Source organism: Chamaea fasciata, unplaced genomic scaffold (assembly GCF_029207755.1).
Source record: "Chamaea fasciata isolate MVZ Bird 193981 ecotype frontalis unplaced genomic scaffold, bChaFas1.0.hap1 SCAF_1, whole genome shotgun sequence".
NCBI lineage: Eukaryota > Metazoa > Chordata > Aves > Passeriformes > Sylviidae > Chamaea > Chamaea fasciata.
The window spans coordinates 136,723,576-136,751,042 of record NW_027094086.1 but is presented as its reverse complement, the minus strand read 5'-3'; the positions used below and the strand labels follow the sequence as shown (position 1 = coordinate 136,751,042).

Below are 27,467 nucleotides of genomic sequence, written 5' to 3'. Positions count from 1 at the left end.
CCAAAAGAATTTAAGAACTTCATTCAACTTTATCCCTGGAGCTGTGAAAATGTACTGAGTTCATCAATACTCAGATCAACGAATTTTTAGAACTATTACCGTGGACTTCCTCTTAAAACTGAGATGAGGCTCATATTCACAGGCCTAGAATTATTGGCTAATAAACAGTTACAACATAATTTCCCATGCAGTAAATTTTTTAAAATCTTCCCCCCACCCAATTACTCAGCTGTGCTGTGTTCACTAATTTCAAAGTCTTGTTGACTAACACCACTTTATTGGTTTATCAATGCATTGAAACCTTAAAAATTTAAATGCTATTATACAACAGTAAGTTGACCGTGCAAGAACCTAAAACATAAACACAGGGAAGAAAATAACAAAGGAGATTTGAATGCTTTATATACATTTTTTCTGAGGTAGTTGGTAAAGCTAACAAAGGACAAGGGTTATCAGCACTCACCTCCAGTGTAAAACCTATGACTTTGAAGCACTGTTCTATTAATTCAAACTGAGTCTTATAAAAGCTATTGTTCATGAAATCTTGAACTATTCTGAAATGATCATTTTGCAGATATCTGAAAAAGTTGATGGATACAGAGTTAGAATGTAAATGAGGCTGAGAATTCAACACTGCATTTCTTAGTAATCAATTTATGCAAAAATAAACTGCATTACCTGGGAGGTCTATATTCTGGCAGTTTATAATGTGCCAGTTTTTTCTTTTCTGCGAGACCAGCATAAATATAATAAAAAATATGGAAATTTTTCTCTCCTCTGAAACAACAGAAACAACAAACTGATTTAATAATATAACCATGCTACGTTTACTGATGACACACATACTATTAATAATGTTATTTTAATAATGTGCAAGACTCATGCAAACTGACAGAGGACTCTGAAAGAAGCCTTATTACAGAACTTCCCATGAACACTCTTTTCATGCCATTGTGTGTTTGTCCTGACACTGCCGGGGTGGCTGCTCAATGCTAAAGCAGCTCAGTGCTGCTCTGCCCTTGATGCAATTGCTAGATGCTGTGTGAGATCTTGCAAATTGCTCACCCACCCACACTGAATGGGCTGCTTAACTCCAGTTATTTTAAAAAATCTTATGACTGTGAGAGAAGTGTACACTCTCTGTTCACTGAATGCAGTAGTTCTGATGCGTCCTTTAGCCCTGAACCAAGAAGCAGACATACAGTAAAAAGGCCTTATGACTTGGCATGCCTTGCCTAGAAGTTAGATGCCCAAACCTAGGACAGAGGTTTATTACAAATTCAAGGTTCCTGTGCTCCTTACGAGAAAGAACTAGGTGAAAATTTGCAACCATGACTGAGCCCTGAGATACCCAAGTCAGTCACTGCTGAATGGCAAAAAGGAATTGTGTTCAAACCCCTGCTGTGTGCATGAGCTTAGGTGTATGTCTCAGGGGCACCATTAGAACCATAGAATGTCTTGGGCTGGGAGGGACCTTAAAGATCATCTAGTTTCACTTCCCTATCATGGCAGGGACACCTTTGACCAGACTGAGTTGTTCAGCCCCATCCAGCCTGGCTGTTAAGTATATCATCCAAGTGACACACTTAACACAGTACTCCAAAATCCCACAAAGAAATGTATACCTGAACTATTAGAAAATTTTTAACTCTTTGCACATTCTTATTTTATATATCACATGGGCATTTTTATAAGATTTGTTTAAATAACCCAGGGGGCAAGGAAAAACAAAATCTGAAGTAGTTTTCAGTTAGCTTACAGATTTATAAACTATTCATGTACAACTTTTAAGAAAAAAAATTCCAGGTACCTTATTCATTTTGTGTTTTGAACCAAAGTGATTTCCTGCATCATAGGCCTACTCTGTAACCTCCAAATTAGGGCAAATACAATCTTCATACTTACACTGCCTGGTGGACAACTCTGGATTTTTCAAGGAGGTACTCTGAAATCTGAGCTCCTACTACAGTGCCACCACAAGTGAATTTCATTTCCAAATATTTTCCAAATCTGCTTGAGTTATCATTGATGATGGTGCCTGCATTCCCAAATGCTTCTACAAGGTTGTTCACCTGCAGAATCTTCTCCTGCAGAGTCCTGTTATTAGCCTGGATATGAAAAAGATATTGCTTCAAATTATGAGCAATTATTCAAATACCTACATTTTTAGGTGTTTCTTTAATCTTCTCATTGGTATTGTGAAATGTGACATAATCAGGGCAGCCATTCCCATGGGGATTATATGGAGAGAAAGGCATATATACATATATACATATATATATATATATATATATATATATATATATATATATATATATATATATGAAATCTGACAGGATATAGCAATCTTCAGAACTAAGGCTGTCTGGAAGAGATAACACACATAATGATAACAAAGCCACCAATGAATTTCTGTGGTTCTGAGATGGCCAATCTGCTTTTAGGATCCTTGTTAGCATCTGGTTACTGTTCCACTGCACACTACCAATCCATTACTTTGCTTTCATCTTTCCTGGGGCATGCAAAAAAAGGCATGGTTGTGGAAGGATGAGAAGCTAGAAGAGGATTTTATTTGGTACTGTTTGGGTGACTTGAAGGCACTCAATTAAACAGGGATCTGACTAAGTCCTGGCCCTCATTGAAGTGGGTACTTTTCCTTGTAGAAACCCCAGCATATTTTCAAGTGACCCTAGTTCAAGAGGGAGGAAGGAGTCGATAGATTGGCATCATGTTCCAATGTTCTTTGGAAAATGTTTAACAGTCTTATCCCACAACCAAATCCCTGTCTACAGGTTCAGCCCCATAGGCCCAGGAGAGCAAAGCCTTACAGAGAAATCCCCACTGCTACATACCTTGCCTAGGACAGTGAGCTGCTGAACCAGCAGATGGGCACTCTGTGTCTTGCCAGCTCCACTTTCTCCAGAAATAACAATACACTGCAGAGAACAGAGCAAGACTGAGCTCGAGCTCATCACATACCTCTCAGCCTGACAGAAGATGTAATTAGACACCATATCTGTACCTGATCAGAGTTGTATGTCACCATGGACTGATAGCCTATGTCAGCAACAGCAAAAATGTGAGGAGGGTTGGCAGTCCGTTTGGCTCCAATATACAGTTTGGAATGCTAAGCGTAAGAAAAATGAAAACATTATCACTGTCCTTTAAATTTTTTTTTTTATTTTTTAATTGAAGTTTGATTTTATTTTTAGATTAGTGTATAGTATGCTGAGGTTTCCAGCAGTGATGTTTTCTGAGGGAGCTGTTACTGCACTCACTATACCATGAATCTGTATGTACTTAGGACTATAAGAACTGCTAAAGAAATGAAGTGCAATTTTCTATAATTTTAGCCCTGATTACAGTACGAAACTCAATTTATTAGGAGAAAATTTACTGTTGTCAGACATCATAGTTCCAACTTAAATTTATTTGTGCTTCCCTTCCTATTAGTATCTCTGTATAATATTGATGTTAAAACTTGAGATCTTTTCTGTTACTGTTAGTATCTGATAATTGATAACCCCAAATTTTTGTATGATCTGACTTTAATACCTTTCTCCTTTTGTATAATACAGAGACAGAGTCACAGAAGTTAACATTTTACAGGATTTCTTTGTGCATGGTATACACCATAGACATAAAGACATTAGAAATGAATTTTTTTGGAGTTTCTCATTTCTGTTCTGAAATGCAGTAAGTGTTAAGAATGTGTGTCAATATGCACTTGAAAGAACATCTCTTCTGGTAATTTTGTTTTTCAGGGCAAGCTAAAATAAATCTCAAGAAGGGTCTTACTTTATACTTAACACAAATATTTATATTTTAGCGGAAATTGGTGCTAGCTTAAAATTACAAAACCTAAATTTTCACACCTGTGAAGAATAAATATCTATGTTCCGAAAAGGGTTGACAGCGATGAGAATGTCCCCAACATATGTGTAGATCTGGTCCTTGGCATAACCCTTCTGTAACTGTTCTGTTACTGTATTCTGATGGAGAAGGAACAGGAACAATGAATCACATGGGGGGAAAAAGAGTATTAGGAAAAGGTATAAAATATTTATATAGTTTCAATGAGCGAGGATGGGGAGGGAAGGTATTTATAGTCAGGAGTACAATGGATCATGATCAAAAGTAAGCAATATTTTCAAACACACTGGCATTTCTAATTTTTTGTGTCCAAACTCACTTTGAACAATATATACTTACAGATCCTCAAGAGGCTGTAGAAAAAGGAGTTAGCAAGTGCTGCTTTCCTTCAGTTCATCAGAGGTTTCCATGAGACATTCTTGTCTACATTTCTACTACTACAGTTTCATGTAACTTATCAAGCAAGAGCCATTTGATTGAGTCAACAACTGCCATTACAGCTGCTCTAACATTACTGTCAGTTATGATACAACACAGATGTTCAACTCTTTGGTTCCCATTAATGTAAACAATGAGGCATCTTTCCCTATTAACATGCAGTCTCTGCTGTGATTGTCTTTGCTGTTGCAGAGCCAGTTCCCCTGAACCACGAAAAAAGAAGGGCCCATTAGTGGCATTCAAATTTCTTGATGTAATTTCCCTCAGATTCTTCTGTATACACAGCTGGGTAAATAAAGTGCCTGGTTAGGTTTCCAATCAAAACAGGCCACAGAGCCGAATGAAGAAATTCAAACCAGCCTTGAGACTAATCTGAGGTACATGTGAAAATGTTTAGGCCCCATACTCACTGGAACAGACCAACTGGCAGCAGAGGACTACAGAAGGAATTGCTTTACTTCCTCATTAATCTATTCACAGTGTTGTACACTGTGTCCTGTTTAATACACTTAAAAGCTGAATTCTCAACAGCTTAGAGGTTATATTTCCTCCATGAGAAAACATAAGGAGAAGATCTTAGTTTTCCATTGCCTTGACAAACTTTTTGGTTTTCAATGCTCTCTCCTTTTGGCCAAAACCAGATTCACATTACAGAATTATTTTAGGGGAACTTCTGCCCTTCTTGAAATTACTTCTTGCACCAATAGAAGGTCTCTTGTCTTGCTCTGATGATGGGGCTATCTAAACCAGAAGAAAAATCTGAGTGGGAGAAAGAACACAGTTCTGAGAAGCTGCCATTCATATGTGAAAGTGGCCTAAAATTGGATTTGACTTAGTAACACTACATAGTCATTTAGACAGAGGCTTCCTGAGGACTTCCATGAGAATGCTCCACCTCCGAGGAGATGAGATATATTCCAATTTGTCTGTTTCTTTTGTGCAAGAAAATCTCTTTAGCTTGGATTGTTTATATGTATCATTGTAAAAGATTTTAAAAAATCCACAACAGTCTTACTCTTCCCAATACTAAAAAAAGGCTTAAACCTGAACTTTGTTCAGCAGATGAAGTTTGGGTTAGTTCAATTACAATTAACTGAACATCAAGCTACTATGAAAAAGCTCTTGGGAAGATGTTCTGTGAGCTGTCAGCATTATATGGTTTACCAGCTCTAGTGCCACAAAGAGTATTCTGGACTGACAAAGATACAATATACCAGAGAAGGTTTACAGATAAGAGAATGTGAATTATAGTCTATGCACAGCTCAGAAGATGAAGAATGACAGTCTGTTTAAAACCACTGATGGCCTCCAAGACCTGCAGAAAATGTGCTGCAGCCTGATTCTTCTTTCTGGTTGTGAAGCTTAAAGCATAAACACAGCAGACTTCCTCCCTCCCTCCCTTATGTCATGTTTCCCTGCAACTAATGGACTAATTTTTGAACTTTGAAAAACCGGTGGTATTTGTATAATTTGTATTTGTCCAAAGGTTCACCAGCAGGTATTGACAGATGAGAGGCCCAGCAGATATAAATTGACCCTCATATGTTTTCACACCAAAATAAGTCAGTGAGAACCCAGTCTGGGAGTATATGGTGACCTGGGAGAGGATAGTTTAAGACAACTCTTGGTGTTCAAGCCATAGGGATTGGACCTCGACCAATTTCAGGTTAATACACCACTGCAAACTGGATACTTAGCTGTAATAAAATCCAGTTATATAAATCCTGTTTAGTCAATGGTATTACAATACTGTTTGGTCTACAGCTGTAACTCCAGAGATTGTATTAGCTTTGAGCTGGAACCTTTCTGAAACAGTAAATGTTGTTCAAAACATTTGGCATAAAGTAGTGAAATGTCATTGTACACTTAGACAACTGAAGTGTGACAATATAGTTGAATTTGAAAATCAGCAGCACACCATTGCAATTTAATATGTGACTACTCCTCTTCAGGAAAACATGAAAAAAGAGGTTCTTACCTCATCCAGTACCTCCAAAGTTGCTAAATCATCTACCTCTTCTTGGTTTGAAACTAGTGACTTACTGTAGTTCCCTTTCTTTGTGTGAATACGTTCAAATCTAGAAAACGAAGAGATAAAATCTCCTGATGTAAGGAAACACAAAATAGGTCTTACATCTGCAACCATCTTGAAGGTCAAAACATTCCAGCTTCCCATTGTTCTGAATTTAAACACACAAATGTTTGAATAGTAGGACAGAAGTCAAGTTCTTGGTCCAGCACACCTGTACCTGACAGTTCAAAAGCTATGATTTGATCCCAGAACTGCTACCATGAAGAACTTTGTAACTTTATAGGTCCCTGCTTAGATCACACCCCTACATCAGCTTCAATACTGGAGCTTGGCAATACAAGTTAAAAAAGAACATATTTATAAAGCATGTAACAGTGAAATTCTAACAACAACGTGCAAAAAAATCCTGCTGAAAGTTATGTATAGGACAAAACCAGGGGTGTATGATAAAATGGTACAGTAAAGACGATGCAGACAAAGCAGTCAGGATGGAAACATTTCTAGGTTAGTAATGACTGCTCTAAAGTCTAGCTGAGATGACCACACTATAGAGCAAAGTGCTACAGAACCACTGGGGTAAGTGAAACACATCTTGACCAAATTCTCTTGGACTCGTTAGGAAAAAAGTCATACATGAGAAGGGAAAAAAATTTGAAATATCTTTCTTCTCAGGGTTAAACTTCAAGTTTAACTTTAAATTTGTCTTAAAGTTGTATTTCTTTTCTCCTACAATCAAACCATAAACCCAATTCCATGCAGTCTTATTTTAATAAGCAAGAAAATTCCCAGAGACTTGGATCATTCTTTATCCAAGAGTAAAGGCATTGCTAAATAGAGCAAACAGAGCAGAGAATGCAAGGTTTACAATTCATATCAGTTATACTCATTCTATGAGATGAGGGGAAAATCAGGGAGAGGGAAACTGAATAAGTAACAGCAGAGTTCACAAACTAAATCAAGCTCAGATGTGTAATAAGGCACAAAGAGAAAACCTATTAAATAAATCTGATCTCCTGATATGACCTCAGTCCCCCTGATGCCACTGGTGGGAAGGCACCCCTCAAACACAAGGAACACTCACCTTGGTACACTGAGACAGCCAGGAAACTGTTGTGTGAAGCACTCACTCTTTACCTTGATCCCAGACAAGACCAGGGAAATTCTTTATGCCGTTTTGATATTTGGATATATAGCATAGGTAAAAGCAGACAGGGGTTTGCTACACGGGCAAGAATTTTGATATACAGTGAACAGTTGACAGAAGAAAGAGTGTAGTCACACCAAGACGGAAAGTTAGAGTGAGTGAACATCACACTGATGGGGAAACCTGAACACCCACCGATTTACTGGTATTTAATGGGCCGTACCTGTTCCATGAACATCACCTAGTTCATGAGTGCTGCTTCAGGTCATGCTGGCCGTGCACTGATGAGGGATGTAGGTGCAGAAACTCAAGCAGGCATCAGCTGGGTGCAATAACTAACTGCCAGGACTGAAAAGGGACTGGAAGTAATGGGCAAATGATGTCCTCCCAAACTCTAAGTGTAATCACAATCTGGATGATGGAAATCCAGACAGGAGTGCACTTCATCTATCACTTTCAATTTCTCTTGTCTGTAACAATCATTCCCTGAGGATGACAGAATGGCCTGTCCTCATCCTGGTGCCAATTTCTTCCTTCTTTACACAGGTGCCAGCTACCACTGGAATTTTTTAATGGTCCACAATGCAAAGGTAGGAGCTTCACACCCATAGCTGAGTAATATCAACTTTAATATCAAGACATAAACATGCAAGACTTCCTTGCAAGAGCTACCACAGTTTCACAGTTTCTCTGCCAAAATTGCAGCACAGTATCCAATGAAGAGGGTGAGGGACCAGGAAGCACAATGAACCAAAGGACTCACAGGATGTAAATTATCTTAGGTTTGACCTATTCTTTCCTTTCCTTTGGAATCCAGTTTTACCACAAGAGCTGTCCTGATAGTACTGTCCTTGCAATACCAGTATGAGACAATTTCTGGTAGCAGGTACCCCCAGGTTGTATTGAAGAGAATGAGGTAGTGTTCAGATTTAAATTAACTCCTCAGCCTTGCATAATCTGCTGCTGTTTATTTGCATTTGTCAGCTAAAGGACGTTACTGAATCCAAAGTCAGAGGTGCAGACAATATCCTACCCCCTCAACAGAAATCCATACCCTCTATAATTCATACTATATTTACACCTTTTTTTAAAAGTTTCATTTGAAAAAATTTAAATTTGGACAGCTGAAACAATTTCTCCTTTGTGCTTGTATGAAGGTCATTTTGTGTCCAGAGGATGCATTTAATATCAGTGTGACTTTGAGAGTGTGCTATCAATATGTACACAAGGGAAAGATGTGGGAATCACAGGACTATGTCAAGTCTACTGTTCTATTTTTTTCCATCGCTGAAGAAAGACCCAAGACAAAGCATCTGTCAAGCTTTGCTCTCCATTTCTGGTGGAACTGTTACACATTGAACACTTTTTTTTTTTATTACGTTAGATCCTTAAATGTTACTGCATATCAGTGAGAAAGTGGTGTTTCCCAGGATTAGTTTCAGTACCATTTTTTATTTAATGTAAGAAACTAACAATTGTCTTGCAGGAAGGGAGGAGAATGCTCCAGTCATGGACTTTTCTTATTCTATTTTTTTTTTCTTTTAAGGAAACAGATCTCTGTGTATGCCAGGGAAGTTTAATTACATAAAATCGATCCTCCTGTAATCCACTTCAGCTGACATTATGAGAACAGTAGTGCTTGTTGGACCAGATTATATTCTCCATTCTCCAGAGTACATAAGAATGGCAGATTTGCAGAACACAATATTTTTCCCCTTTGCTGTCAAAGGGCATAGACCCCTCAAGGGCAGTTATACTGCTTCATTCCAACCACTTGAAAAACACCCACATCAGTGCTGTTGACATCAGTGCTGAAGTTTCATTAAGATCATGCACACAGACACCGTGAACTGAAATAACCATGTATTTCTGTTCTGCTCAAAAATATATTTAGGGCATTGGATTTTACAAGCATGCCCAACAAGCAATTCAGGCAGCTAAAGGCCAGAAACATCAATGCAGCAAGGACAAGAAAATGAGTCAAGGCAGCATTGTTTCTGTGCATTCTCTTTCACGCCAGTGCTCCCCTCCCCCTACTTATCTTTCAAGATTCAGTTAAATCAACATGAGGCAACCACAGCTTTTCTTCCTCAAATTGTCAGAATGTATTTTAAAGATTTCTGATAGTTCCAAAAATACTATGAAAAGGAAAGTGTGACTCATGATGCCCTGCTGAACTCTCTGCCTAAACTGGTTGGAGAATCATCTGCAGACTAAGAAGTGACAGGCAAAGGGCTGGCCTTAGTCTGAGTGTAAAGAAGAAACTAAAAATAATGAAGTTTTTGTAAGGTGAAGGTGGAAATGGCTGTACACCTCCCAGCAGTTATAAACAGCAGTAAAAATGACAAAGAAGCAACACAGAGAAACCTCTACAGGATCTGTCATTACTGGTGATTCCATTTCTCTGAAGGCAAATGCACAAAGCAATATTAATTCACACTTAAAATCATTTTTTTTTCTTTACAGATACATCTTGTGAAATCTGCTTAAATAAAACTACAGTCTGCTATCTATGAAAAATCTGTACCTGACTTTAGAAAGTGTAAGACTTCAGCAAGAAGCCTCCAGCTGCATCTGCACAATGCTTAGCAGACAAATCTGTGCTCCCCTCTGCATTTAAATGATTGACAGCACTGAGACTACAGGCTGCAGTCTCAGGGAGCTGTGCTGCAGCTTGTGCAATGTTTCTGAGAGCACACTGTTGCCCTGCAGAGCTATGAGGTTTTTGATTCAGAAGCAGCCTTTGCCCAGCTCTGCACAATCTGTTTGACAAAACTTGTGCTGCTTTTCCATGACCTGTAAACAAAGCAGATTATTATTCCTTCACAACAGCCTCAAGAAGCAGCTGTATCCCGGACAAATTTCAGGGGGAAGTATGTGTTCTTAACTGAGCAAAAGGAGACCTCCAAAAGGACTCTTTGCGATTAGCTCCTCATGAGTCAGGCTCACACACTGTTCTCACAGCCATATCGAGATGATAAAGGAGAAGCTCCATGAGTATGAAATGTCCCACCTTCAGGAGAAATGAGCTGCTGAGCAAGTGGACTGGCACAACAGTAAAGTGCCACTTGCAGAGCATTTCTCCTGAGGAGTTCTGAATGCAGGAAGAACATTTCTCTCCTCTTTTCTTCATTCAGGCATTGCTGCTGTCCACTGTGTTATACAGAAGAACATTATTCAGATGTAGAGATGTGTATTAGTGATGGGACTGGAGATCTGCTTATTCTAATCTGTCTTTGCTCCCAGAACTCCCTACTGCTTCTACAGCCTGAGAGAAGTTTGCAGCACAGCCAGCCTATGTAGGAGCATCCTCAATGTAGAAACACACACTCAGTATAACAAAGTCCAGACTGAGTTCCAGGAGAGGAAGAACTGGCCTAAAGGAATCAAAGATTGAACTGGAACTCCAAAGCCTCCCATTTAAGCCACAACTTCCATCCTGATGTCATCTGGAGGCCTTGGTCAAGACAGCACTGGACTCTGTACTATCTTGTATTGCTTCTCATACTGTCTTCCTCAAGACAGCATGGTGATCTCCCATCCTCTCCTCCAGCCTGCCCTGAAGAGCTGAGCTTCAAGGATTGCTGCCAGCTGCTTTCCACTGGCAGGGTGAGTCAGAGAGGCTGGGACAGAATGAGCACCCAGAAAATGGGTGACACAAGTCTGTGCAATCAGGGAAAGTCACGAAAGGAAACTTTATGGTATTCCTTGCTTTTAATAGGGGTCAATAAATTAACAACTACCTTTTTGCATGTGGCACATGAACTTCTATGAAATTATCTCCCTGGCCTTTCCAAACAGTTAAATAGAAAAACTGTTTGGTGTTGTGTTACCGATTTCAGTGCCAACCCTATATGGCCAATACGACAAACTCCTAAGAAAATAATTCATCTCACCCAAAACTTTACATCATTTTGCAGTAGAATAGTCTCTTTCCCATAATTAGTCAGAGATTATATAAAGATGACTCTTAATCTGGGACCAGAGTAATTTGCTGAAATCTAGGTGCACTGAATATCCCTCATGTGTACAGCTCATTCTGGAATGACTCACAATTCCCGGGAAATACACAATGTACTAATCATTGCACATTTCTACAGAGATTATTGTAAAAGCAGTCAAGAAGAAGACAGCCAAACAATTCAAGATGAAAGTCTTACAAGCCTGACTGTCAGGTGTAGATGCGACAGTTCTGAAGGTTGTTTCAAAGACAGCTATTTCTGTTGCAGAGTAAAATTCTTTACAATGCAGGGATTTTTCCCTCTTTTGGCCTAGCAAGAAGTGTATTTTTAGAAATGTTTTGGAGTATATGCTGCAGTGCTCATTTTTAATAACTATTTTCATCACTAATTATAAATTTTAACAGCTATACTGCTATACTGAAAGCCTTTGTCAAGCTCAGGGCCCCTGTCCTGAAAATGACTCTTCTCACAAAAAAACTCACCAAAATTAATTGCACTTAGTATGCAACTTTGCCTGCTTCACCTTTTCTCTAACATGAATTTATCCCATTTAGTATATCTCATATAGCATATTTGATATATAGCTCGTATATCATTCCCAGCAGCCAATTTTAAAGATGTTACAGTCAGGATGCTATGGGAAAATGTTAATGTATAAAGGGATATTATCTCCTACTATTCCCATTGTCATTTCAGCCTGAGTTCTGAGCTAGGAAAGGTTAAGTTGCATATAGATATTCTTAGCATAAAAAAATATGATTTTAGAGAAGAATATACTGCATTTGCTCAAAGTAAAAAAGTGGCATTTTTAATGAAGCTCATTGCTAGTATTCATGCTTTTTTGAGTCTTCAGTAGCACAAGATATTCTAGTGTTAGAACAGCTCAAAGGCTACTGAAAAACCTTTATTATCTTCTATCACTTCGATTAAATCTGGAGCCAGGCTGTGGCATATTGCCATTTAAAGTTTTATCAGTGTTAATTAAGATTTTTCTGGTTAGTCAGGTGGTTGGTAGGCTCTCTTCCTCTTGTTTCTCTTCCTTCCATCTCTTGAGAGGATGCAGTACAATGCAGAACCTAAACGTTGGCTCCTCTTCACTAGAATAACAACACTGGGAAGGTTCTGAGGGCCCTCATGACTCAGTGACTCCTCAGTGTTAGAAAATGAAAACCTCAGGAACAATGGTGCCAATGAGAGAGACTTCAGGGTGGCTCCACTCTGTGCGTAGAGATTACACATCCTTCCAGAGCACACACAGTGCACAAAGATCAGATCTGAGGGTAAGGCCCTCCGCAAATAAACCCTGAGAATGTGAAATAACGTTAGGAGCTTTTCTTTTGAACTGCATCAACTGCACATTCAGCAAACAGCGAGGTAAGATCACAAGTACATCAACAGACTGCTGCTGAAGAAAGCAGTCAAAACCAAGTTACACCTCAACCTAATGGGCTAAGAAGGTGACTTGATTTTGAGTGAAAACAGAAATAAAACCTAGTGGCTGGACCTCAGCTATTAATTTTTTTTTCTTTTGAAATACAAAACTGTAATTAATGAAGTAAAATTTGATGAGGAGAGTAAACACATACAGAGAAAATAACCGGATTTCTAACTCTCAGCTTTAACTCAACATTACCAAATTTATTGACTTTATATTCCAATGCCCCTTTATACAACACAATACAGGTAGCAGGATTTCTTCTCTCAGTGGAAGAAAAAGATCTTTAATCCCTTAAACTACCTGCCTCCCACTGTCACTCCCATTGTCAAGAAGGAGGAGAGTTATGCCTTCAAATTAGGGACTGAGAGAGTGTGAACTCAAGATCAGGAAGAAGTTTTACAAGGAAAGTTGCCAGCAACTGGTGCAAGTTCAGAAATTTCACAGTAGGACCCTAACACATCAGTGAAAAAACAGTGCCAGAACAGCATGAACAAGAAAAGAGCAGCTCTTCCAGGGGACTTGTCACTATACAGCCTATGTCTTGACTCTAAATCAGATTTACATGGTACTTCTGCACAGACACTGCTTCTAACACCATTTGCTTTGTGCAGATTAAAGGTCAGAAGATACATATGATTAGTAATAAAAGGCTTTTAAAAAAGCATGACTACTGAATTTAAAGATATTTGTATAATCTCTTATCCTTCACAGCAGAAAAAAACAGAAATGCTGTTCTGTAGTCAGTCTTACAGTGTATTTCACAAATTTACACAATCACAAAATCATTGAGGTTGGAAATACTACTTGTTTATATTTTAAACTGCTAAATTGAAATATGGGCTATGCTCAGTTTAACCATGCCATTTAAATTACTCTCTGAATTAAAAAGTACAATTTTTGCACAGATTCAGATAAGAAATTATTACTGTTATTATTATTATTATCATCATTATTATTATTTTGAAATAAAAAATTCTGTTTTCCTTTGAGAAATTTGACATAAAAGTTACAAGTGATCAACTATAAAAGCATAGGTACCTTCATCACATAGTAATATATTCCTTTAAATTCTAGTTCTCATGAAGAGCCCTCAGCTTATAAAACACAGTCTAAACAGGACAGAGAAAATACCAGTAGATCATCCTGTTCTTGTGCCACTTGACTGCTCTATGCACATGCAAATTGGGCCACTTTCTTTATGTTTGTATTGTACAGAAAACAAAAAAAAGTTCATGTGGTTTGCTTTAGGCAGCATTTACATGAAAAAAAGAAAGGATTTGGGAAAAATAGAATATTAATACAAAAGTGAGTTCTCTGAAATGGATTTAAAAACTCACAATATCTAATTGACTGGAAGGTTGATTTTTTTTTTCCAAAATTATTTAGACTTTAAAAGGACTGACATCACAAGTATTAACAAGATTTCAATTAATATAACCTAGTGGTTTGGACTTATTTTACCACATATCATTTTCCTGTGTTTTATAAATAAATGCTATTTAAAGTCTGGATTATGTTGCTGGTTTAGTGCTCAGCGCAGCCATCTAATAAGCTTATTTGAATTCAAGAATCTTTCTGGATTAAGCAAATGTCAAGTCTGCAAAATATAGAGCATATAAATCCAGACTGAAGCTTAAATTTAAGCCAAATGCCTAGTTTTATACTTAGATGTCATAAAAGAGGAAGTACTACTCTTCACATATCCAGTTAAAGTGGAAAAAACTTCAATATCATAATTATTTAGTAATATATTTTTACTATTATCTTCAAACATAGAGTAAATAGAAAATTCTTCAGAACTAGAACTGAAGACTGCTGTATATATTGTTACTATAAATGTGTGAAAGGAAATGTGGCAGATTTTAACAAGCTTATTCCACATAGATGTTAATGCCAAAATGTCTTTCAAATTTCATGTTCCTTAAAAAAAAAAAAAAAGCATTATGCTTTTCCTAAAAGCAGGAGCAGTCACACCCGTAGCACTTCAAAACCAATCTACAACATTTCACATCTGATACATGAGTGCACTGTACGGAGTTAGTTTCAATTGTAAAACTGAGCCAGACATTTTCAAGTATTTTAAATAAAAGCCATCAGGTGCTAAGTGATTTTGTCAGAATTGACATCACTTAGATACTAGTGGAATAAAGAAAGTATCTATTCAAGAAAGCGTAAGATTTGAAGTTTGCAAAACATGGTCTGCTAGGACTATCACTTATTCCAGCCAGAAAGATCCAATTCCTGCAGGAATCTAACTAGCTATTTTTAGCATACTTGCTCAAACGAAACATTAGCTGACCATGCAAATGTAAGAAAATGCCAAACAATAATTTCACCTAACATTTGCTTTCTAAAAGCCGGGGTCTAAGATTATGTCTTGAGTCACAGAAGAAAGGGGAGACACTTCTAAAAATTGCTTCATCCCACATGTGAATCATGATGTCTCCCTCCTTTCATTGGTTGTACAGGGGATCCCAAATATTAAGCACTCTATTTTTTTGTCAGCTAAAGTTATAACATGCTATAACTCCGAGTGCTAGTCATTCTGAAACAGTGGAAATATCAAGATTGATGAGCTTGTCTACTTTTTAGCTACTTTTACCTTGCCTTTTCAGTGACTCCCATTTGTTGATGAACATCAATAAATTCCATGAGTTGCCTTTGTAGCACGTTTTCTTTTCCTTCAATTTGCTTAATAAAATCATGCTGCAAAAGAGTAGATACTGTTGGACGCTTCTCATAATCTTTAGTCAAGCACCTGTGCTGGCAGAAAAAAACATACGATCATTGAGGGTTCTCAGTTAAGTATTGAAATTCTTGCCTGGAGTTCATTCATTCATGCCTCCATAATAAATACATCCATCTTAATAAAAAAACCTGATACGACTTCACAGAATTGATTAGTCCAAAAAGCTAAACTATTGCATTTTAAAACTAAATATTCTTTAACTTAAAAAATGTCAAGGCTGTTGAAATGTTTTAAATACAGAGCCTCACTTGGAAGTCAAACTGGATTTATAAACTAGCCTTTTAAGGAAGAGCATTAATTGCAACAGATTTCCACAAAATATATTTTACATATGACATTTACACATTCCATATTCAACCGGAGTGGGCTCAGTTGTTACTCACTTGTTAATGAAGTCATTGAATTCAGGTGACCACAGTTCAGGCTGCTGTAGTGTTGGAGGAGGATTCCTGCAAAGGTCAGGGTGGTGATAAGTTAATAAGCTCCTCACTTGACAAAAACAATGCGTGAAAGCAGGCTGAGTAATGAGTTTTAGAAGGCCACCGAAAAAAGATATTGATTTCCACTGGTAAAAGAAGCATGGGTAGATGATGCAATGCCTCATTGGTTCTCCTACTATACATAACTAATAAGGAGAAATAGCATTGAGATGATCTACCAAGATTAGCTAAAAATCACTGTGATTTTTTCATTCAAATCAATAAAAGGAAATTAAATTAACAACCCATTAATCACTATTCACTTGTAATGGCAAGTCCTTTTTTCAATATACTTTCTTAGGAGAAATTTCTTAGGAGAAATTTTAAAAAGAAATTCCATTTAAAGTTTTCTCAGAAGGACTGAATTAATCAACTTGCTGAATAAAGTGTCCAAAGGAATTGGTTCTTTACTAATTATTCTTCATTCATCAGAAGATAATCAGAAGTGAAGGTCTAAATACAGATCTACTCTAAATGGATATAACTGCTTTCTTTTCTAATGTTAGAGCTGTTTACTCTAGGTGTTTAGTTGAAATGGGCTTGACAGTTTTCTTCCATTCAGAGATGCCATTTTCACTGAATATGGTCATGAAGACGAAAGGAATGACCAGCCAATAGAGGATGTGACTTGCTGTCTCTTTTTCAATCAAACATAACTGCTTTTATTTAGGTGCTGCTTATAGTTATCACTCTCAGGTTTTACTTAACGGAATGCAAGGGTACTGATCTTATATTTGCTCCAGGGCAGAAAGGTGCCCAGTACTTGTAAGACTATAAGCCAGAAGCTTTTTTGAAGTCCTGGCTGCAGCGACTGACCACAATAGTTTGCAACTGCTTTTTCCATAGCAAGCGAAGGTAGGAAGAACATTCATACTCTGCTTCAGTGCCAAGTCAACCAAGATTTCTTAAACCTATAGGTAATTTTAAACTGATTTGGGTGCCTTGGCTGAAAAGGACTCTAAGCACTTACGTATGCTATGTGTGCTCAACTGCTGTGGTACTGCTCCTGTTCTTAGGGTAAAATCCACAAACTACTACTGTATGATTATTACCTACAGACTTGGAGATTGATGTTCTTTGAAATGCCATAAGTGGCACTTTGGGTACCTATATTTTCAGCTTCAAAGCAAAAAACACAAAAGAAGTTGCTATTTGTACTGCCCAAGGACAACAACATTGGAACTGCCAGTAGCAGCACAAGCTAATGAGAAGCTGAAGCCTAAATGTATGTGAGTGAAGGAACCACCTTTGCTTCAAAGGATAGAAGATAACTCCTGAAGACAAATATGGGACCTGTTCGTCACAGTGGCATATTCAGACTCTGTATTCCTATCATATGTCATTCTTTGTAACACAATATACGAGACTCAAGTCAGTCCTGTGTTTATGTGGCAGCAGCTCACTCAGGAGAAGGCCCTATGATTTTTTCTCAAATGCAGCTACAGTCAAGTCTGAACTTCCCAATGTGCAAACATGGTTAAAGCAGAGCCTGCAGAAAATACAGCTGGGCAAAGTAAACTTTTAATCTACCTCCTAGTATAAATAATATAAAGAAAGTCCACAAACTTATATGGTCAAAGTTTGAAGAAAGCAACAGTTTAGGAAAAGATTCATTCTAACCCGTCAACAAACAAATACATCAAAATATTACCTTGGTATTTTGAAGAGTGCCCTCATGGGGTGCAAATCAGCAAGGGGTGGATCTCCATCTCCCAACTCTATTGCAGTAATACCCAGTGACCATGCATCACATCTAGCATCATAGGAGCTGTCTAGCTGCTGCTCACAGGCAATCACCTGTTGGAAGAGAAGACTGGGATAGTTAAATGTCCACATTTAAGAGCACACCCACAGTTGGAGGAATCTCTTACAGAATATTCAGTGAAATAAACAGATATGCACACATTTAGAAAGATAAAGCATCCATCCAATTGCCAAAAAACCCCCAATGTTTAAACTAGAGAAAGCAGGTGTCCATGAACACCATAGTCTCTGACCAGATGTTCTCTGATTTGAAGAAAGGGTACAAATCCATGGCTTTTTCAGCTGAAGGTGATAAACTGCACCCCACAACAGAGGAAGTAGAAGGAAACTCAGCAACCCTACAACTCTTTATATGGATTATTCCTGCTAAGTAATTACTGTAACTATACTGCTCTCTCTCTCTCTGAAGTGAAACAATCAGGAAAGCAGAAGCTGAATTCACCATCTCTTACTGCGTCCTTATTCAATAAAATCAGCCAATTCAGATCATGTGGATCTGGAAAACGTTCATTAGATCAAGCAAAGTATTTACCTTCATTACATTTCAGCTCATCCATAATGCTGGATAAATCTAGAATTTGTCATCCCATTAGCTGCAGATCTAAACCAACATGTATGTCATTAGTTATATGGCTAGACCTATGTGTATGAAGAGAATGTGTTGATAAAAATAAATATGTATAAACAGAGTAGTTTCATGTGCTACAAACAGATGTACTCGCATGTGTTATTGTGCACACAGATACTCTAAGTAGATAAGCTTATTTATAAGGAAATAATTTTCCTGTCTCAGCTTAAAATGCATCTTTATATACTTCAATTTCAGCCTAAAAAACCTCCACAGAATCATAGTGCATCTTCCTAATTCATAATAACCTTTTCCATTTCCTGCTGCAGCAAGTATGGAAATATAGTATTAAAAACTTTCCAGGTGTTGAAGTCAAAAAATAGACACTGGACTCCTTCCATCCATGGTGAGGTATCTATAGTTTCAGAGCTTGAAAGGCTGGAAAGTATCAGTAGTTGATTTCCTATATTCTACATTCTTCAACATTTTAGTAAGTGATTCAGTGCATTGCCCCGTCTCTAATCTTGTAATTTCAAAAATGAACTTAATTTTAACTTAATTCTTGCAAACACGTAAGACAGAAAGGTTTAAAACACTTTTTAAAGGATATTACTGTTTCATTTGGTGAAAGGACCAGGAAGAAAGACAAAGAGCAGAAATGCAGAATAGAACAGCTCGAGTACCAGTGACAAAATGTTTTAAAATCAGACCTCAGGAGCCATCCAGAACGGGGTGCCCACGGAGGTGTTCCGACGGAGGCGAGTGCTGGTCAGCTGAGCAGACACACCTGGAAGAAGGAGGGGAAGCTATCATCAGAGCAGTGGCTGTTCCCATCCAAGACAGCCCTTCTGAAGGGTGACATCCTCGTCTTGTCATGCTACAACTTCCTGCGCAGGTGAATCTCAAATACATCTTTCCAGTTCTCTGGAAAGAGAGGCCCAGTCCTGAAAGGTTCTCCACATCCTTGTTTCCAATGGCTTCAGCAGGACCAGGACTTAGTCCCAAATGAGCATTTGATTAGTAATCTGACTCCATATATTTTGACTGGTTAATTAAATGTTTTCGATATCCTGTTTCAAGAGAGCAGTAAAACACCTTAGGGAGGGAGGAAAAGTACTGTACCTTCCACAGCTTCTAATGCTCAGTACTGATACTAACCCTCTCTGTCTTTTTATATATATACACATATATTTGTATTCACACATATATATATTTCATGCTAACACTATAAAATATACCTATTCTCGTCTGTTAACTGCTCTGCCATAAAAAAGAAACAAAAACAGTGAAACCTCAAAAATTCTTACAAAAGTAGAAGTCTCTCCATGCTCAAAGCACATTCTCAAAGCAACAATCCTGTAAATCAGCTTTGCAATCTGAGCTGCAGTTTACAGAATTAACTATTTCAGGCCAAGGGTTGAAAAGTGAACTCTGAAGTTCAAAGATTTCTTGCAGTTCTGAGTTAAAAAATACTGAAATATTAGAAATTCAAGTGGGCTCCAGCACACTTCTGAGCAGCCTGCCACCAATTTTCTTCCTTAAAAAACAAGAGTGTACCGGTTGGAAATAGCTCTAGTGCATGCAAAGGGGACAGTACAACACATGGAAAAAACCAGCCCCTCAGCCAGCATGCCCTAAACTATAATGGATTTATGAGTCACAAATAACAGTGAAGTCCACACATGGAGAAAAACAGCCCTTCAGCTAGCAAGTCCTAAACTATTACGGATTTGAGTAGTAGCCAACACTGAGGTCCACCAGAGGCATATTCTGAAGAGCTGATGCCATGGATGGCCAGAAAGGTCCTGTGCTCCAAATATATATGATCCAGCCTCGGTCTGACTGACACTGGAGCTCACTAATTTTGCCTTCCTACATACATCTGCTTTTTCTTTAAAATGTAAAACAACTCTGCTTCACTCTGTGAGTTCCATTTCATTGTTCTGAAACACATGAGCTCCAGTGAGCACCACTGTCCAGTTTCAAGACTGTACTGTCTGGTCTGAAAATGTTTGACTTCCTCTTCCTGAAAAGCCTGTAGACAGTTCATAACAAGAGCAGTTCACATTAACTATCCAATGGGAATATTAACTAAACCCCTGTCTGGGTAGGGTTTGATTGTTTTGGGGTTTTTTTCAGTGTAGGTAAGAAACCATAGAGAGCTTGATCTGCTTTTTCCCTCTAAAGCTACGTGTTCAGCTCTGATTCATTAAATATCTGCATTTGGCTCTCACAGAAATATATGCAACATCGGAAAATAAAGACTGCAAGGAATACCCTGCCTGTTCATTTGAGATAAATGCAACCAGTGTGGCTGCCTCTCTCTAGTCTAAACCAGCCTTGAGAAAGCTCTGTCTTTTTCTCTCTTTTTGTCTGCAGAAAGTCCAATACACAGTGTTATGCATCATGAAAAGCAGGACAATGTGAGTCTTAGCACGAAGTCCATCAATCCTACTTCAACTCAGCAAAGCAAGGGCTTTGTTTTTGCCATCTCAAGGAGTTGTCTGAGGTCCAGCTTCCGGCTCACAGAGTCTGGGGCTGTTCTGAGCTCTCAGAAAAACATGTCATTTAGTAAGCACACATCACCTCAGCTCTGAGACCACTGCAGGGATGCCAACAAACATTATTATGAGATCCTTGGTTTCAGAGGGAGCTGAGGATACTCTCCCTTCCTCTGTGTTGTGGGAGTCCCCTGTGCAAAGCTCTTTTTTTGCAGTCTTGGACAAGGAAATGAGATTCAGATCCACAGGGAAAGAAAGGCGCTGACTATATTTTTATGATTCCAGTGTCAGATTTTATTAAAAATCCTAACTTTCTGTAGAGATGAGGAACAAAACATAAAAGGTACATTAATGTGTTCAATCTTCTCTGTCTGTGCACTATTGGGTGTTTTCCCTCTTCAAACTGTAATTATTAAATGAACTGCAGATTTTTTTCTTCTCACCCTTCTTTTATTTTAGTAAGAAACTGATTTAATTTGAATTGTTCACCACTTTATTTAGGCTCTTGGGGGTTTTATGTGCTTTTTGTTTGTTTGTTTTAATCCTTTTGCTCTCAGCATTAAAGTGGCATTTTAGATTATGCAGCGTAGGTCTTATGACAAATGATATTTCCTTGGGCTTTTTCTGTGTATAGAGGAAAGATGATGTAATTCCACACTTAGTAACATTTCTTCCAGCATTTCAGTAACCAGTCAAGCAAATAGCTGGCCACTTTTTTAAACTTACATATTTTCAAACAAAACCATCTTGCTCCTCCTCTCCCCAGTCACTACCGCTTTGTTGCAAAATGAGCCAAATATTATCCTGAGACAATCTAAAATATGTCATAAAATGGTATTTTATTACATATTAATTATTTTTTCTTATGAAAATTAAGACCTTTATAAATACATGCATTAATAGTACCAAAGCACACCAAAAAGAAAATATTGTGCATATAGCTGCAGTTCCTTTTTTTTTTTTTTTCTGGCATCATTTTACTAGCAATAACTAAAAATCAGGACACTTACACTACGAGTATTATTCAAGGTTTTCATTGTGAAAACAAGCATATTGAAAAAACCTTGCAAGTAAAACCATCTACTTCTGACCTTAGCACTCAATAAAAGAAAAACAGCGCAGAAATTAGTTCCCTATTATTAGGAAAGACTTGTCTGATAGTGCCCGATCTGAGCAGACAACATTCTGATCTAAACTGGGAGGCTGTACAAGATCCTTTTATGATGATGCCCGGTGGCAGAAGAATGCCCATTTTAGTGGTTGATGCTAGTGAGGGAATGGCGAGCCCTAATAAATTGTACTAATCTCACATTTGACACACAGCAGGGAGACTGGATTCATATATAATGACCTTGACCTTACCCCCAAGGGTTTACACTCCTTTAGCTATTTCTTCCTTCTATATTTGTGCCCTCTGTGTATACTTCACTGTCAAAGCACTCTCATTGTGACCTTCTGTAGAATAAGGACATGTAACTCCATCATTCTTCAAGGTAGTGTCTGGACCAAAAACAGCTCACACTGTTAACCCTGCAGATCTAAAAAGGCCAAAACGCTCTGAATTATTTCCCAGTCTTTTTTTTAATCTCCGAGAGAAACAGACGTAAAACAGCAATAGTGTTTCACAGTGCATACCCCTTAAGCTCTCCGGCAGGTATTTTTTACCATTCTTGTTCCATGTTGTATGATGCAAAGAGTGGCCTCTCCCTCCTCATCTCTTTGCCCAAAGGTGGGAAGTCAGTCTTCACTATAAATCACTCAATTCCACCTTTTTTAGTAGATCTGGAGACAACAGATCTTAATGGTCCCAGGTGCTCCTTTAGCACCTTAAGCTTCACTTTAAGAAGCCACTATTTCTATCAGGATGCAGACTGGGAAGTAGCTACTTCCCTCACAACAGTGGTGGAGTTATAATTTAATTCCTCTGTAATTGCTGATACCCTTGATACTGATTTCTTTGTTAGCTTATTTCAGGTTGTATTGGTGTAATGATACATATCTATTCTGAATATTGCAGACATATCAGCTGAAATGCATACAAAATGCCAAGAAAAACCTCAATCATGCAATTCCTTCATACTACAAAATGACAAAAGGCAACAGGGAAAGAACAATATTAAACCAAGGCAATTCTGGTAGTCCAAATGGCAAACATCACAACACACCAGGAGTGTAACTACATGTAACCATATAGTGGCATGCGCACTTAATTTAATTTTAATTTAAGTTTAATTACTTATCATGAATAGAAAACATAAATACATTTAATAGAAAATGTTACTACCAGACCATAAGGACACAAAATGATGGTTGGATGACTTTACAAGAGATGTTTCAGAACCTTTTTGAAACAATGTCAACATTCAAGATTCCTTATGGATTATAAACTGACTGCAAAAGTAAACTTTTAAATGAAAAGAGCACAGAGGCTATACAGCTTTCTTGCATGAGCTATTGTAAGAAAAGCCTGCTTGAGGAACTGCTCAGTGATAAGGGCTCAGATTAAGTCAAGAACCAAAAATCAGGTTCTGACCCATAAGATGGAAATAAAGAAATAGGAAACAAAGTTGAAATGATGAGTCAAAAATATTAGAATTTTCAGCAGCATTTTATGTTGAAAGGTGATAAGTTATGAGGAAGCATGACTTGCTTTTCATAAATCCATGCTACCTCCTCCCAATCACCTTCTTATCTGTCATATGTTTAGAAATTATTTTCAGGATTATTGGCTCCATCACCTTCTGTGATGGAGATCATATGTGGATCTGATCGGACTGTAGTTCTCTGAAACTGCCCTCTTGCCTTTCTTCGAGACTGGAATGCAAGTAATTTTCTTCATTGCTTCAGGAATCTTCTCCAACCTCCAAGATGTTTCAAAGATTATTGGCAGTGATCTTGCAATGACATCAGCCAGTTTCCTGAGCACTATTGGGTGCATCCCAACAGGCCCCATGGACTTGTGTCCATCCAATTCTTTCAAATGCTCTTTAACCTGATTCCCCTTTACTGAAGGTACAGTTGCCTTGCTCCAGACCTCCCCACTGGTCTCAGGGATTATAAATGAAGACAAAGTGGAAAAGAAGAGATTCAGTGCCTCTACTTTTTCCATGTCCTTTAGCTAAATTCTCTATCTTTCTGTATTATTTTGATGTACATAGTGTTTTGGTGTTGAAAACTAGTGTTTCCTAGACCGTCAGGAAAACACACACTTGAGATGTAAATTTTTAACTGAAATAGACATATCCAATGGATAACCAGAAGGCTCAAAAAGATCAAAAGCTTAGTATCCAAGAAGACCATATAAACTGCCTGGGAGATTAAAAATCATGGCATTTACTACAGAACATAGAGTAAAAGGGGATAAAAAAGTTAATCTGTACTATCAAATACAGGGTGTATTAAATATAAATATAAATATAAATATAAATATAAATATAAATATAAATATAAATATAAATATAAATATAAATATAAATATAAATATAAATATAAATATAAATATAAATATAAATAGATATTACAGAAATGAAAGTCCAGTGGCTTTCATGGTAAGCTCACCATGAGGCTTCAAGACAAAGAAAACATATGTTTAAGCATGCAAGGGAAAAATTAAAATCCTAGAATCATTAAAAGGTACATACTGATAATAAAATGACAAACAGTGCCCTAAAAAGAAGGCAGAATGTTCACTAACTTTGTGAGGTATGAAATCTTTTTTTAAACAAAAGGGTTTAATAGAACTTCTTTCTTTAATAAATTGAAGATCTTTCATTTTACAGACTCCAGTAGAGCAGGTGACCACAGACTCCCCTCCACATGCTCCTGCCGGTTCAGTGCATCACACCACCAATGATTCTAATCAAATCTCATGCTTCGGGGCTTCAGTTGGTTTCCTGAAAGGGATGCACAGGAACATTTGTTGTCCTGTTACACAATTGGCCAGATGTTCTTGGATAAGAGAACTACTCTTCTCCTGAGCCTCAGGGACTTGTACAGCTATGCACAATCTGGTGCAGTATGATGGTGAGGAAATTCTTCCTCAGCTGCTGCCTTCCTTATACGTTACATTTCAAACTGACTGCTGCTTTGACACCCAAAAAGGATGGTTTGCTTTGGTTTTTTTTTTCCCTTGTATGACTGGCAGAACTCTAGAGATTTTTCTCATTGTTCTATGACATGGTTTTCCTGTTATGATAATCTGTTATGATAATGCTGGCAACACCTATGCTGATGGAACACGGTATTTAAAATACCTCAGGACTGGAATACTCCAGTATAAATAAGTCACTAGGTTCAATTTTCAGGTAAAAAATGAATGGGGTTTAGCATACACAGATGAGACCAGAGAGTTTCTAATAACCTCAAGAGATGACTGTTTTGTGACAAAACTAAGTGGAAGTCTTTGCTGGTCAGAAAGAGCTATTTTCTCACTTCATGTGTCTGGCATCCGACACCAGCTTTCAGCATCAAGCTTCTTTAATACTTAAGCCACCAGTGACATCCTTATGTGAATTAATAGAAGAAAATATTTGAAAAACCAAGTGAACAGCTTATCCTGGATATAGCATTTGGCCACATGATTTCTGTTTTTTTGTTACTGGACAGCACAAAGGTTTTCATTCAGACATGCACCCCCGCAAAAATTTTCAGGACTAAGCCTTCAACAAAGAATTAAACATTCAACAATGAAAAAGCTCCACAGTTCCAAGTCAATGCAATCCATCTTATCCCTGCTAACTCTGGGCTAAAAAATTTGGAATTATTACTTTGATTGGGTTCAAAGCAGTTTGACAAGCTGCTCATGAAGAAAGCTTTCCTCAAAGTCTTTTACTTTTATTGGCTTCTGCCATGTCTCCTGGTGGATGCATTTTAGCAGCAACATGTGAATGTCATGCTAGACAGTATGCAGAAATGACAACACAATAACAGCCTGGGTTTGATCTGAACCAGTGAAGCAGACAGCTTTATTATGGATGCATGCTAGAATGACTAAGACAAATACAAGTCTTACTATGACTCATTGCTTAAAGTAAGTTAAGGGCAGAAAGAAAAATATTTTATTTTTGAATACTTTCAAATTACATTATTTTAATTAATTGCTTCATTTTTGCAGAATGATTCAGACAGCATTAATAGCTAATGCAGGGCTAGCACAAAGGACACACTAGGAAATTCTGACTACTCCAGAATAAGTAATCTACAAAAGTTAGGAACACTACTCAAGGTCATGCTGAGCTCCTCCTCAATGTCAGGAGGACATGTAAAGCTGGGAATGATGATATATATTAAAAGGGACAGAGGCTGAAATGCCACAACATTCAAACTTGGATCACTCACAACTGACTTCCCAACCTGCTCTCTGAGCACAAGGTGGCTCTAGACTCCCTCTACTGCAGCCTGACCTGGGCCACGTGCAATCCGAGCACAGTCCTTGGGAGCCTTCTTGGCTTCTGCAGTGCCACATGGCCCAGGCTCTTGCCAGGCTGAGCTCTGATCAGCCAACAAACTGCATCTAACAAGGCTATTTGTGGTCATTTAGGTCATGTCAGGCATGGCCGAAGCACTGTGTCCCAGCAAGACAACACGAGAGCTGGTGAAGTGTCATGGCAAAAGGATGACACCCAGCGCTGTGGTTCCCTGCCCAACCTCTGACCAGAGATTTCATATGCTTTTTTCCCCATAAGACCAGCAGAAAGCTCCCTCATGCATCAAAAAACCAGGAGAGGTGACCAACTAAAGAGATGGGATTATCAAGATGCAATTGTACCATGGAGTCATTATTCCATGGAGACTGTCCCCGTTGTTTTGGACACTGTACAGTGTAACTGACTTTGCTTCTCTTGCTTTGTCATTATAGCAGCTGCTGGCTCAGACACGCTTCAAAAACTCAACCTGTTTAGCACATTCACAGAATTTTAAACATTTTGGCCTGCATTTCTGTATCAGAATCGGCATAAATATCATGGAACAATATTTGACAGAAACATCTGTGCATTCTAACCCATGTTGATCAATTGTTATTGATCACTAGTGGTGGTAAAGCACTAGTAACAATGCATAATTTGTAAGGAAGAGTGGTACACCACTACTGAGACACAAGACAGAATGTTGGCAGAATTACTCTTTCTAGGCAAAAAAACCCCAATAAATTTATTTTAATGACTCAATTGAATTATGAAATTAATACTTGCATTTAGTATTGCTCAAATGAAATTATGTATACATCTTAAAGTAAATATAGAATTAATTTTAAAATATGTTGTGAAAACAGTGTCTTGCCATTGACTAATTTCACCAAATTGCAGTTTTGAATAATAATAATAAGACCATCTAGGGATGCCAGTATTAAGATTTCTTTTCGTCTTAACTTTGAAAGACTTCAAATAGTTCTAAACGAAGAATGATCATTTTCTTCATAGCAAAATAATAACCCAATTACATTCCAAACACAAAAGCTGACCTCTGTCTACCTGCAGTTTCTAAACTACATAGAAGCAATAGTTTAATACTTAAACTAAG

At 37.8% G+C, this 27,467-nt stretch overlaps 1 protein-coding gene across 1 annotated transcript in view; it reads right to left on the bottom strand.

Annotated features, from left to right (window-relative positions):
- MYO3A (myosin IIIA) overlaps positions 1-27,467 on the bottom strand; it is a 114,144-nt gene that overhangs the window by 48,856 nt on the left and 37,821 nt on the right. Inside the window, exons 6-16 of the mRNA XM_066199217.1 lie at positions 19,158-19,234; positions 17,767-17,912; positions 16,020-16,085; positions 15,490-15,645; positions 6,290-6,389; positions 3,876-3,992; positions 3,023-3,127; positions 2,853-2,936; positions 1,906-2,108; positions 679-777; positions 464-578 (exon numbers count right to left, since the gene is read on the bottom strand). Coding sequence (XP_066055314.1) covers positions 464-578; positions 679-777; positions 1,906-2,108; positions 2,853-2,936; positions 3,023-3,127; positions 3,876-3,992; positions 6,290-6,389; positions 15,490-15,645; positions 16,020-16,085; positions 17,767-17,912; positions 19,158-19,234 — 1,268 coding nt within the window. The remainder of the gene's footprint in view (positions 1-463; positions 579-678; positions 778-1,905; positions 2,109-2,852; positions 2,937-3,022; positions 3,128-3,875; positions 3,993-6,289; positions 6,390-15,489; positions 15,646-16,019; positions 16,086-17,766; positions 17,913-19,157; positions 19,235-27,467) is intronic.